Source organism: Acinonyx jubatus, chromosome E2 (assembly GCF_027475565.1).
Source record: "Acinonyx jubatus isolate Ajub_Pintada_27869175 chromosome E2, VMU_Ajub_asm_v1.0, whole genome shotgun sequence".
In the NCBI taxonomy this organism is placed as follows: Eukaryota; Metazoa; Chordata; class Mammalia; order Carnivora; family Felidae; genus Acinonyx; species Acinonyx jubatus.
Genome location: NC_069396.1, coordinates 13146391 through 13160201, shown reverse-complemented (window position 1 = coordinate 13160201; position 13811 = coordinate 13146391). Strand labels below are relative to the sequence as shown.

The 13811-nt window shown below is 40.7% G+C and overlaps 1 protein-coding gene across 4 annotated transcripts in view; it reads right to left on the bottom strand.

Moving 5' to 3' along the window:
* The window catches only part of SF3B3 (splicing factor 3b subunit 3), a 56812-nt gene that overhangs the window by 18755 nt on the left and 24246 nt on the right, over nt 1-13811 (bottom strand). For all 4 annotated transcript variants that reach the window (XM_053210542.1, XM_053210544.1, XM_015081946.3 and 1 more), the window contains exons 11-17: nt 12107-12179; nt 6510-6661; nt 5839-5994; nt 4727-4882; nt 4068-4211; nt 987-1109; nt 96-250 (exon numbers count right to left, since the gene is read on the bottom strand). In XM_053210542.1, the coding sequence (XP_053066517.1) occupies nt 96-250; nt 987-1109; nt 4068-4211; nt 4727-4882; nt 5839-5994; nt 6510-6661; nt 12107-12179 (959 nt within the window). The remainder of the gene's footprint in view (nt 1-95; nt 251-986; nt 1110-4067; nt 4212-4726; nt 4883-5838; nt 5995-6509; nt 6662-12106; nt 12180-13811) is intronic.

Sequence of the window (13811 nt, the reverse complement as noted above, 5' to 3'; positions counted from 1 at the left end):
GTCATCGCTTCATCACTTCTGCCAACACTCTAGCAGAACCAGAATCCCAGCCATTGGCAGAACTTCCCAGTGGGCTTGCAGTGTGGAACTCTCACCTCAGGGTATTGGTGGAGATGGCAACAATGCCCTCAGGACACTGTTCAGACGCGAAGCCAGACGCAAATTCCAGGGTCTCATAAGACAAGGGGGTGAGATGGAAACGAGACTGGTAAGAATAGCTCAACCACGAGCGGCTAGACATGGCCAACACCTGAGGAAAGAAAAACACCTCCAATAAGCTTGAGATAAACACAAACTTGGAATGCTAACCGAACTCCGTACCTGTAACTTTCAGTCTGCAAAATATCCCAACGAATTTTGGAAACCTAAAAGGCTACCTTAAGATTAAAAAGAGTCCTGGAGAAGAGGCAGTATGTATGGCTTACTACCTGCTCAAAGCATGAGCTACTAGCTGTTATGACCTAATCATTCAATCTCTTTACATTTCCACATGTGTAAAATGCAAATACTATCATAAGGCTGGACAGTTGCAAGAATGACATGCTATTGCACCTAATGCTGACTGCAAGTCAAGAACTAGCATAGCACCCAGCAATAGTAACATTCTTAGATACAAAGGACACAATGTTTCCCAATCTCTTTCACATTACCTGGTAAACCCTGGTATTGGTACAAGGTTGCTTGTGGAAAAAGGTACCCCAGATGGGAGGTTTCTAGCTACCTCTCAATCACCTCCATTTGCCCAGCCTGAGGGCTGAACAGATCCATATCCTAACCTACCCACAACCAAAACAGCTCAATGCCATGGAAAGCTCTGGATGAAGGGATCCACAACTTCCTACATGAAAGAAACTTACAAGAGGGAGCTAATGTCAAACTAACTATATATGGGTGAATTAATGATAGCAAAACTTACACCAAGGGAACTTTTCTCAGCTGATGCCACTAACGTCTAAACATGCTGCCTGCCCACTTTCATTACTTACTGCCTCTTGGCCTTGCATCCGGACACGAAAGAGTTTCACAGGACGAGACCCCAGGTACCTAGTGCGGGTGTCAGACAGATCCCCAGTGACGGGGTCCAGGACAGTTCTCAGCAGCACACCATTCTAATAAAAAAGAGAGAGTGGGTGAAACTTCTCCATAATGGAAGATCCCTCCCTTGGCGACTTCACAAAATATGTAAGTTCAGAATAGATGGAAGGAAATGACTTGCTGGTTTAAAGAATATCCTAATGATCAGCCAGCCACTTGCTCATTCAAGTAGTTACTGAACATTTACTAAATGAAAAACACTTATTTTTCACTGTATATCCTTTAAAATTCTTTTACCATGTATGTTAAACTATTCTTTTTTAAAGTTTATTTGTTTTGAGAGAGACAGAGAGAGTACAATGGGGGAAGGGGTAGAGAAAGAGGGAGAATCTCAAGCAGGCTCTGTGAACTCACAAACTGTGTTTGCCTGGGCTTGTCCCTGAGTTGGGTTCTGTCTGTGATAGCAAGAAGCCTGCTTGGGATTCTCTCTCCATCTCTCTCTCCCCCTCCCCTACTCACGCATGTTCGCTCCCTAAAAACAGACATTAAAAAAAAAGACTCTTAAGACAATTGGCTAATTCAGGGCTGGGGCAAAAATATTCCAAGTGTATACAGGGCACTCTGTTATGCCAGAAGGAAGGCCCCAAAGAGAATGGGGTCATAGTCAAACGACAAAAAACCTAACTTCAAAAGGGAACTTCTACTCATCTAAAAAGAGGCAATTTAGTATCCACAAATGAAAAAGACAATAGTTTAAAGCACAAATATATAAAAATCTGCAAGTTCAGGTTATCCAAAAAAACTAAAAATAAAAAATAATAAAAAATTACTTCATTAGTCCCCACTGGAGACTACTCTGGCACCAATTCCTTACTGTGAAAACTGATAAACAAAGGGGAAAAAACAAAGTACTTATCCTTTCCCTCTACAAACTGTATTTTGGGATAGGCAAATTTCCTCTTTGGAGAAAAGTTCCAGCTAATAAAATGAAGAATGAAATAGAAAATTGTCATTTCCCAGTTCCTAATGACATAATGAATCTAGGCAATGTGCCATCAATGACTGTTATTAGGTAAAAGGTTGATGAGAAGATAATGTGTCCTTAAGTATAAGATACAAAATATCAGGGGGCACCTGGGTGGCTCAGTCAGTTAAGAGTCTGACTCTTGATTTCAGTTCAGGACACGATCTCTCGGGTTCAAGAGTTTGAGCCCTGCATCGGGCTCTGGGCTGACAGCTCAGAGCGTGGAGCCTACTTTGGATTCTGTGTCTCCCTTTCTCTCTGTTTGCACTCTATCTCTCTCTCTCAAAAATAAATATACATCGGGGCACCTGGGTTACTCAATCGGTTAAGCATCCCACTTCAGCTCAGGTTATGATCTCAAAGTTCATGAGTTCGAGCCCCACATCGGGCTCTGTGCTGACAGTGCAGAGCCTGGAGCCTGCTTCAGATTCTGTGCCTCCCTCTCTTTCTGACCCTCCCCCATTCTCTTTCTCTCTCTCTCAAAAAATAAACATTAAAAAATTAAACAAACAAACATAGGGGGCATCTGTGGTGACTCAGTTGAGTGTCTAACTTCAGCTCAGGCCATGATCTCACAGCTCGTGAACTCAAACCCTGCATCGGGGTCTCTGCTTTCGGCATACAGTCCGCTTCAGATCCTCCATCTCCCTCCTCTCTGCCCCTCCACTGCTTGTGTTCGTTCTCTCTCACATAAACGTTAAAAAAAAATTAAACCTTTAAAAAATTCAAAAAATAAAAATATCAGATTTCAAAGACTTTGTTAAAAAAGAGAACAAAGTTATCTTAATTTTTATACAGATAACAAATTGAAATGACATTTTAAACAAAAATGTTTAAATAAAACATTACAGTTAACTTCATCTGTTCCTTTTTCGTGGCTACAGGAATATTTAAGTTACACAGGGCTTATGTTATATTTTTAATGGACAGCATGCTCTAGATCCACCCTCTAGTCTATAGGAATTACAGAGAATAGAACAGTAACATTAAACACACAAGAAAGGACTCTGCCAAATCCAAAAGGCAGAAATTCTTCAAGACAAATGATCTGGTTTCTTTAAAAAAAAAAAAAAAAAAAAACGGTGTAGCACAATTTTTCTTTAAGTTTTTATTTATTTCGAAAGGGAGAGAGAGAGAGAGAGCAGGGGAGAGGCAGAGAGAGAGGAAGAGAGAGAATCCCAAGCCTGCTTGGGAATCCCAAGCACTGCTGTCAGTGCAGAGCCTGATGCAAGGGTTGAACTCATCAACCACGAGAACATGACTTGAGCTGAAATCAAAAGGCACATACTTAACCAACTGAGCCACACAGACACCCCTAGGGTAGGACAGTTATTAAAAGAAACAAAGGGGGAGGCAGCGCCTGAGCGACCCCTCTCCCATTCACGCTCTGTCTCTCTCTTAAAAATAAACAAGACATTAAATAAATAAATAAATAAATAAATAAATAAATAAATAAAATAAAATAAAAATAAAAGAAACAAAGGGATAGGTCATGCAAATGCAAACTGTGGATAGCTTTATGCAGATCCTAAGTAGAACCAAAGGTAAAAGCATTAAAGCATTTTTGGAAAAAACAAAACCAACACAAACCAAGAAACACCAGAACACGAACAAGGTATCAGATATTAAAGAACTGTTAAGTTGTATTCAGCATGATAATAAAATTGAGGCCTAAAAAGAAAACAACCCACACATCTGTTAGAGCTAGTCTCAAATAGTGAAACTTACGTTTGCAAATAACTTGTAGTGATAATATAATATAATATAATATAATATAACATAATATAATATAATATAATACAATACAATTAATATAACTTATTTTTTTAGGCCTGACTTGTTCTAATTAGAGAGGAGAGAAGTGGAACACAGACCAGCACCATTCACTTTTCATGAGGTGGTAAAATGAAACCACAGGCACAGCAAATGCCCATATAGAACAAGGAGTGCATAAAAGCTAAAGAAGGCCTGACAGGCCTGACCTCAATGTGAGCCTCAGATCTCTTACCTGTAACCCAATATTCAAGTATAGGAAGCCAATAGAGCCCCTCTCACCCAGCTCATCTTGCTTCTCAGTCCCACCCATTTCCACAATACACAAGGATTCAGGCTGGGCTGGGAGAGCTTGCATGCTCAGAGGCTGCAAACAGTCCTAAGGAGGAAAGAGAAAAGAATAAAACAGGGGAAATGACCAATTTTGGGGAAAAAAATCTAATTCTCAGAATGAAGAAACAACTTTCTTGTGGAGGGGAATCCTATAGTGAGCTTTAAATGGGTTAACACTAGTTAAACCAAATCTTAGAATAAGCTCTGGAGAGAACCATGCTTTCCTTTCTGTAAAAGCAGATAATGGTAAAGGTAAATAAGCAAAGGCAGCTCTTAAAAGTCATCTAAGGCCCTGGAGCCAAGTCCAAGTCCTTTTCAGCAGTCTTGGGTTTTTTTGTTTCTTTTTCACTACAAACGGGAGACAAGGCTTAAGGCAAAACAACACTTAGTAGTCTGCCATCAGGATCTTCACAGACTCCCCAGGTGTGCTGCTATGATAATCAGAAGTGGCAGATACTGATTTCAGTGTCTAGCCCAGACAATTTCAGAGATGCCCATCAGGAGTGAGCCAGCAGCTCAGTTTCCAATGGGAAGATCCTTGAAGTCAAGGGTGACACTCACTGAGGGGTCCAGGGAGATGATTCTGACAGTATTGTCCACCAGGCCCACAGCAAGGAAGCGAGACCGCTGCTCTCCAGGAGGCACATTGGCCAGACTCATGCACACCACATCGGCTGACATCTCCTTCCGCTCTGTGTACTCATTCAGCTGTCCTGACTACAAAAGTAAGACAGAGAGGTCACAAACGACTCCCACTTGCCCCTAAACCCTGAGCCTGGGAAAGGACTGTTAAGTTCCTTTTTGCTTCCTCTCACCTTTCTTACTATAATCAATGACCAAGAATTTCTCTACCTAAGGCCAGGAGCAAGCAAAACTACTGATGAGACAATCAAGAGACAACACAATGTTTTTGTCTTTAATAAATACAATATGTTACAAATTTTCTAAACCAACCTAGCTCTCAGGAAATAGAAATATAGAAAACTATTCATCTGTTCATGAGAACACTTTGGATAAAAGATAATTCAAATATGAATTCAAATTCAAATACTTAAAGAAATCTCAACCAGAGGTACAGTTAGACTATACAGGTTGACCACATCCAGAAACTTTGCTGAGAGCACGATAAGTATACCCAATATCCTTCCATACAGAAAAGCAAAAGAAAATTTCTGAAATGGCTTCAGATTGTAAAAATTAAAACCTTTAGCCAATATATGTTGGAAATGTAGAATGTGAAGGTCAAGAGAATAAAATATTTCATTGCTAAGATGGAACTTCATAACTCTAGTTAGATTTAAAACATGAGGGGCACCTGCATGGCTCAGTTGGTTAAGCATCCAACATTGGCTCAGGTCATGATCTCATGGTTCATGGGTTTGAGCCCCACATCAGGTTCTGTGCTGATAGCTCAGAGACTGAAGCCTGCTTCAGATTCTGCGTCTCCCTCTCTCTCTGCCCCACCCCGTTCATGCCCTCTTTCTCAAAAATAAACATTAAAAAAAAAAAAAGAATTAAAACATGAACTTAGCCTCCCTATCCCATCCCCACTGGGCTGGATTTGCTTGTGAACACTTTCCGTCCTCAATTCTTTGTGAATACTGAACTACAACTCTCATCTTTACCTCTGGATCCTAACACTAAGTTCCACAATGAATGATAAAATAACATACAGGATCCATCTCAAAATAGACCAGCTCTCCTCCTGTCAGGGCAATCACCACTTGTCGCTGGTTCACAGCACATTTCACAATCGTTTTCTTCCCAGGGGTCTTCCACTCATTGACTCGCTTGTCTGCTCTTATATGCCGAATGCCATCAGGATACACCTACAATCAGCAACAAGAAGAAGGAAACCGACTTTAGCAATGTGACTCTGTACTCAGCATGACCCTCACCCTTACCAGATGGGTAACTCCTGTCCAAACTGGCACCACTGCATTGAGGCACCAATCGGGTCAATGACAAAAAGAATCACTAGGCCCCAGACAGGTCAAATTAACCTAAGTTCATGTTTGCAATGTTCACTTCAAAAGAGTTCAAAGTGGGGCGCCTGGGTGGCTCAGTCGGTTAAGCCTCCGACTTCAGCTCAGGTCATGATCTCGCGATCTGTGAGTTCGAACCCCGCGTCGGGCTCTGTGCTGACCGCTCACAGCCTGGAGCCTGTTTCGGATTCTGTGTCTCCCTCTCTCTCTGACCCTCCCCCATTCATGCTCTGTCTGTCTCAAAAATAAATAAACGTTAAAAAAAAAAAAAAGAGTTAAAAGCTCATTAATGTAAGCACAGGAGTCTACACCACAATGAAAGGATAAAGTAAGGTGAATAACTCTCTGGGAATCCTGACCTGTACCAAGGCATCATCTCCTAACAAGGAGCAGGATAAGGTTGGGGTTGTGCCCAGGAACCCAGAGTCAGTCACTTCTTCCACAGTCTCTCCGATGGATAGTACAAGTGTGGCATTCACGAAAGACACAATGATATAGGCATCAAACTCATCTGCAAAAAGGAAAGCAAAGAGAAGTTGGTTAGCTAAGAACTCATTAGTTACAAAGCCAAATGAGATATACTAAGTTTTCTCTTCAGAAACCTTCCAAGGAACTTCTTTTATGTGTAGTCATCACAGACTCATGTGGCAAACAGCACAAGATGATCCAAAGGATAATTGAAAATAGTAACACCCTAGAGATACACTTTGCTTCCTCAAAGGCCTGAATACATTGAGTACATATGCCCACCCCTAACACCTCTGAAAATCAATTTTTCTTGAGACATTTGCTGGAAAAATCCAAGAGGACAAAGCAGGGGAACCAGGCAGGAGGAAATTCTGAAAACTACAATATTTACATATACTGAACTCAGAGCTTATTTATTTGTGCTAGATGCCCATCACAAGCCATTCTTAAAGATAATTGTTAGAACTAGGAAAGGTCCCCAGCCTCTTCCAAAAACCGATTCTGTGGGAACATAATACCTGATGAATAAAACAGATTACTTAAGCTTCAATGAGACTGTCACCCTCAGGTTTAAAACAGCGAATCCTAGGATATCCCAATTAAAATGAGATAAGAGCATTAACCAGGAAGCATTTTATTGTTTATACTGTCAGCCCTTAACCTTTCTACTCTCATTATTTAAAAATGCAACTATTGGGGCGCCTGGGTGGCTCAGTCAGTTAAGCGCCCGACTTCACTTCAGGTCATGATTGTGGTCCATGAGTTCGAGCCCCACGTCAGGCTCTGTGCTGACAGCTCAGAGCCTGGAGCCTGTTTCAGATTCTGTGCCTCCCTCTCTCTGACCCTCCCCCGTTCATGCTCTGTCTCTCTCCGTCTCAAAAATAAATAAATGTTAAAAAAAAAAAAAAATTTTAAAATGCAACTATTCAGTGGTCAGGAACAACCCTATTAGGATTTGCTTTTCATTTAACGAAACACAGTTATGAATAAATACAAATGAGTTTCTCCAAGTCAGAGGATCTGAATACAGGCACTCCCAGAAGTTTCTCATACAGATCCCACAGTTAAAGGCCACCTGTTTCCCATATATATTCCATCCTACACATAAAACACCTCTATGCATCTCCCACACCCAGTACAATGTTTGGCATAAAACTTTTCAAATGATGAATAGAGAAAGGTATGTTATTTTTTAAGGAAGGGTTAAGATTTTTCTATTTTACTTCTCAATTTTCTGTATCAATTCCCCTTTCTGTCTCCCCCTCATACACAAATCAGGTCAACAGGGGACTGAATGACAAGTAGACAAGGTACTAAATTAGAGTGGCTACCTTACTCATAGAAGTAGCTATAGGACCCTGCGTGCCTGAGCCCTTGTCAGAGCTCAACACCCTAGGGATGATCCATCCCACACATGACAAGGACACAGTATGGATTCTGATTGCTCCAAAGGTGGTTCAGGTGAACCAAGATTATTCACTTAGTTCGGCAGAATCAGTGTTCTTTACAGAAAAAGAGACCAACTGAAGATGTATCATTGGTGTAGCCTACAGCAGTATTCTGCCCCATGAGCAGGACGTAGTCAATTTGGTGGGCTGTAATCAGCATTTTTAAATAGAAATATACATAAATAAATATATTTTATGAAATTGCTTCACACATGAAATTACTCACACAGTAAGGGTGAGAAAGGTTTTCCAAACTTTTCCTTAATAATACATGTGTGTACTGAGTGACTGAAAGGCAAGGATCAAAGATCATTCCCAATGGGTATAATCTAACGGCTACACCAGGAATCCAGAATAAGGTTCAAGTTCTAAATCATAAGGAGTAACAATGGACAAGTAGATATGCTGGTTTTAGATTATTTTAGTTACAATTGTCAAGATGTATCAAATGCTTTGGGGACACCTTATAAAATGACTTTGTAAGACCAGGACCATGTAAGTAAGGACATGGTTGCCCCTGAAATGGATGTCTTAACAGTTTACAACAAAACCAAAATCGATCTCCAAACAACGCCAAACATGGAAGCTTTACTCCAGCTGTTCTTGAACTGGAAGTTTCTATTGTGTAAAAATAACAGGAATTACTTAATTTTAATATTACATGAATACTATGTCTTTTCCCACACTCTCATTACTGAAACCTTATATCCTAAAAACTATGCCAGAACAAATTAAAGCCAAACATCAAAGGGCTGTTAACTGGCCAGGATTTCTGGTCTCTTCCTTCAATCAAGGGGAAAGGGAGGAACTTCAGCAAAGAGACCACGCAAATTTTGACTTACATGCAAGAGAATGAAGGGAGAGAGGAAGGAAAGCTGCCTGGGACTTTATCTTCCCTTTGACCCAAGGCCCCATACTGTTCAGACACAAAAAGAGAGAGATGCTCAGGGGATTTACATACATTTGCTGAGCAATTCAACAAGCAGTAGAGCTTTACATCACAGATTTCCTCAAAATATCCATTACCCTAGGAATAATAGGCACCCTGTAACTTCTACCCTTTCCATTCTATATCCAGGAGGACCTATAGCCGGCTAATTGCTCATGTCCTAAGGAAGTTACAGGTTAAAAGTTGGAGTTCAGGGGGCACCTGGGTGGCTTAGTTGGTAAGTAATCAATTCTTGAGTTTGGTTCAGGTCATGACCTCACGGTTTGTGAGATCGAGTCCTGCACTGAGCTCTGTGCTGATGGCGTGGAAACTGCTTGGGATTCTCTCTCTCTCTCTCTCTCTCTCCCTTTCTCTCTGCTCCTCCCTAGCTCACATGCACAGGCGCGCACACTCTGTCTCTCCCTCTCAAAAACAAACATTTAAAAAAAAATTGGGAGTTCAAAACAAAATCAAGGGAAATGACCAGATACATCCATGTTGCCTTTTTCCAGAAGTTACAAGTTTCACATAAAAGAACATCAATGCCATCATATTAGGGTATGAGAATGCGTCTTTGTCTCACTTAAAGAGGACTTTTATCTGAGCACTGCTGAAGCAGCCCACAGGGGAAGGAATGCATTCTTCTTTCCTCTGTAGCTCAAAACACAGCTCACTCCAAAACTGAGGGACCACAGATGCTGAGTGACCAAAGATGGTTTAAGCTTCCAGTGTCTCATTCTCACTTTACACTCTATTTGGTGCCTGTCTTGCCTCAGCAGTCCTGATTATACTAAAAAAAACACAACAAAACAAAACAAAAATAGGTGGCTTTCTCCAGGGCTTGAGTCAGTACACCTGGAACATATGAATCACCAAAGGAGAGTACGGAGTTAAGGTTTTCTAGCTACAGGTTCTTTCAGCTTTAGTGAAAGACACATTAGTCGTACTTTCTACTTAGGGAAAAAGTAAGGGAAGCCGATTCCTGCCTCCAACCATTTAATATATAGGCAGATGAGTGTGCCATCACTACAATGCACACGAACAGCCAATTTCAAAGTTACCCTCTGAGATGCCATCAGGGCGGTCTTAATATTTTGTACAAATCCCTCTCCCTGGGTAAACTAGAAGACCCCATGGTAGACCCTAGCAGTATGTACACACCTGTGGTGATCAGCACCTTCACCAGCCACCTGTGGAAGAGAAAAAAAGGCTTGGTATTGGTAGTGTGCATCACCAAGTACCAGCCAAGGTTAGTAGTTGCCTGAACACTACAGCATGTGCGGACATGTGGGATAGTCACACATCAGTAACTTGGAGTATCTGCAAAGAGAATGAACAGAGAGAACCTGACCTGTTTTTGTGGGTGATCACCCAAATTATAGTTTCTAAAGAGTGAAATTTATCAGGATGTAGTCAATTCCTAAAACTTGATAAGAAAAAAATTCAGCTACAAGTTCCATCATGCAACATACTGCTTATCACTAACTCATCAAGCATTGTCCAAAAAAGTCTTTTCTGATTCTCCAACATATGCCAATTCCCTCTCCTCTAACCTGTCCTGGCAACATGCTTGTGCGCCTTTCATTACATCAGAACACATAGCAGTTTTGTGTACTTGTCTTCTTGTGTTAGATGGCAAGGGCTCTGAGAGTAGAGATCCAATCCTTTCTTAATTACTAAGTACAAGGTGGACACTTGAAAGACTGCACGATGAGAGTATAAAACTTATCCTAAAGACCAGCAAGACCGACAGACTCCAACTTCAGCGTTAGTCAAAGGAACACTGGACTGGAAGCTCAGAGACCATGCTGTCAGACTATTACCTCAACGCAATATCTTGAAAGAGTCAACTCCTAATTTTTCTGCCTTCATCATAAAAATGAGGGGGAACTTTCCTGTAAATCTAAAACTACTTTAAAATAAAGTTCAAGTACTAGAAAACAAAACAAGAAAGAGGAATACTAAGTTTTATCTCAAAGGCTTAAAAAATTCAGAGTGTAGGCAATGTTTTCATCAGGAGTTGTAATACCAACCAGCCACCAAGCTAAAGGTGAACATCAATTTGACTAGTTTCTTTACGAAGAAATTATACAAAATGGGAAAATCAAAATCAGTCATCTACTAATTATCTTCTAGCAAAAATAAACCTACTAATTTCCTATTTGGTTTTTCTATCTACTCAACTCAGACTTGGTTCAAACAACCACATGAAAACAAAATCCACCATAATGTGCATTCTACTAATAACACGAGGTTTCCCTCCTACACATTTCCCAACTCCCATAAAATCAAACATCAGAACATCAAAATATCAGGAAGATTTCCAGCTGTTTTCTTGAGAAAGCTTTCTATGCTGGCCAGGGTGATCTCACCAGGCCCACATTCCGGAGGGAACAAGAGGAAGATGAAGTCTAAGAATAGAAATGACCTACACCCACAGAGAATCCAAGGGAAAATGAGAATTAAGTTTCATTCCTCAAATTCAACTGATTCAAGAATATCCTGCTGTCACACTGTTATGCATTTTTACCTAAATTTCAAAATTTTAGGAAAAGGTGACCATTTTTATCCAAGAACTCAGACTCCTCTTTCCTCCATCCACTCTTTCCCACCCATTCAAAAATTATGATTCCATTCAATCTCAATCTTCAGTTCCCTTAAGCACAATTCCACCCATTGAGCAGGACTAATTAATAAGCTTAACTAAATCTCTTAATACCTAGGACAACACCTTCAACTTCACCATGGTTTCAGCACAACAGGAGAAAACTGCTAAAGAAAACTGAAGAAGCAAAAAACTTTCCCTCACACCACACCTCTTACACAGATGTAACAGGATGAATATGGTCAAAGAACAACACGTATGACAGCTCTACAATACGGGAGTGTAAATGTATTAACAGCCACCCTAATGCACCCCTTACTCATGCATACAAAAAGGTGCAGGCATCCTGATTGAGAGAGACTGAGAAACATGGTGTCAGGCCAGAAAAAGTTTCTAGTATATTGTTAAATGAAGCAATATAAAAACATTATGAATGCAACCTCCTAAGCCTTCTACTGTCGATGTTACCCAGACCCACATTTTGACTGTTGGGAAAGGGCTACTTACCTTCAATGTGCCGACGCACTGTCCAGACAGCATTGGGGTTACCGGGTAACTCAGAGACAGCCATTTCTGACACCTGACAGGGGAGGACACAAACCACAGATCCAATGAGCATAGAAATTAGCTCCTTGCTTACAACTACACTTGATAACAGGATTCTGATACAGCAGTGCTCATACTGCATGCTGGATTAAAAGAATGGAACTGGAGCACCTGACAGGCTCAGCTGGTAGGGCATGTGACTCCTGATCTCGGGGTTTTAAGTTCGAGTTCCATGTTGAGTGTAGAGATTACTTACTAATGAAAAAAAAAAAAAAATCTTTAAAAGAATGGAAATATCAGGGGCGCCTGGGTGGCTCAGTCGGTTGAGCACCTGACTTCGGCTCAGGTCATGATCTCACGGTTGGTGATTTCAAGGCCCGCGTTGGGCTCTGTGCTGAAAGCTCAGAGCCTGGAGCCTACTTTGGATTCTTTGTCTCCCTCTCTCTCTCTGCCCCTCCCCCGCTCATGTTCTCTCAAAAATAAATAAACATTAACCAAAAAAAAAAAAAAGAATGGAAATATTCTGTCAAAAAAAAGAGTTAAGAGCCAAAAAGGCTTGGAAATATTGGAGATCCCCATAACAAACTTTAGCAAAATGGGATGGAATGTTCAGGAGGATAGTTGCTGCAGCAAAAACCATACATTTCCTTTGGGTATGCCATGCCTGCATTCTCCTCAAAAAGACAGCACGTGGAATGAAACAGCCATCTAAGCCCATTTCTCTTCCTAACCCCCTTAAGGCCAAATCACATCTCTCTTCAAGGACCAATTCAAATGGCACATCCTTTAGGAAAAATCTTCCCTTATCCTCTTGCCTGGCAGTCCACACTCCCTCCTATAAGCTCTCATAGAAATCCCAATCACGACCTCACAGGGGATCCTATGTGATTTCCTAAATCCTAAAAAGTAATTTCAGGAATTATTCTGTCCTATTAGATTTTTTACGTCCCATAAGAATAGACTCAAGGTGCGCTTGGGTGGCTCAGTCGGTTGAGCGTCTGACTTCAGCTCAGGTCATGATCTCACAGTCCATGGGTTCGAGCCCTGCACCAGGCTCTGTGCTGACAGCTCAGAGCCTGGAGCCTGCTTCAGATTCTGTGTCTCCCTCTCTCTCTGCCCCTCCCCTGCTCACACTTTGTCTCTGTCTCAAAAATTAATAAAAACATTTTTTTAAAAAATGTAAAGATTAGACTCAAGAAGCCTCTGAATATCCTATAAGTTCTCAAACATGAGAGGAAATGAAATACCTGAGATGAAATGATCTAGAGGAGAAAACTAGGTGTATGTTATTATACCTGAACTCTCTGTACTATATCTAATTTTTCTGTAAATATAAAACCATTCCAAAATAAAAATGTTATTTTTAAAACCACCGAGAAACAATTAGACAGCTTAATATATTATACTGTGTAACCACATTTTATAAAAAGAACTCACATATATCCATTAAAGGCATTACCTTTTTTTTTTTTTTTTACTTTACTGATAAAATAATAGGAATACCTAATCATGGAACAGGAGAACTGTGGAAAACTTCATCAACAATAAAACTTAAGTGTTAGGTGTGCGATACTCTATACCAAGTGTAATAGTGACAATGACCCTGCTCAAATGAGACCACAATAAAGCTAAACAACAAAGTTCAACAAATAGGTATACAAGGGGG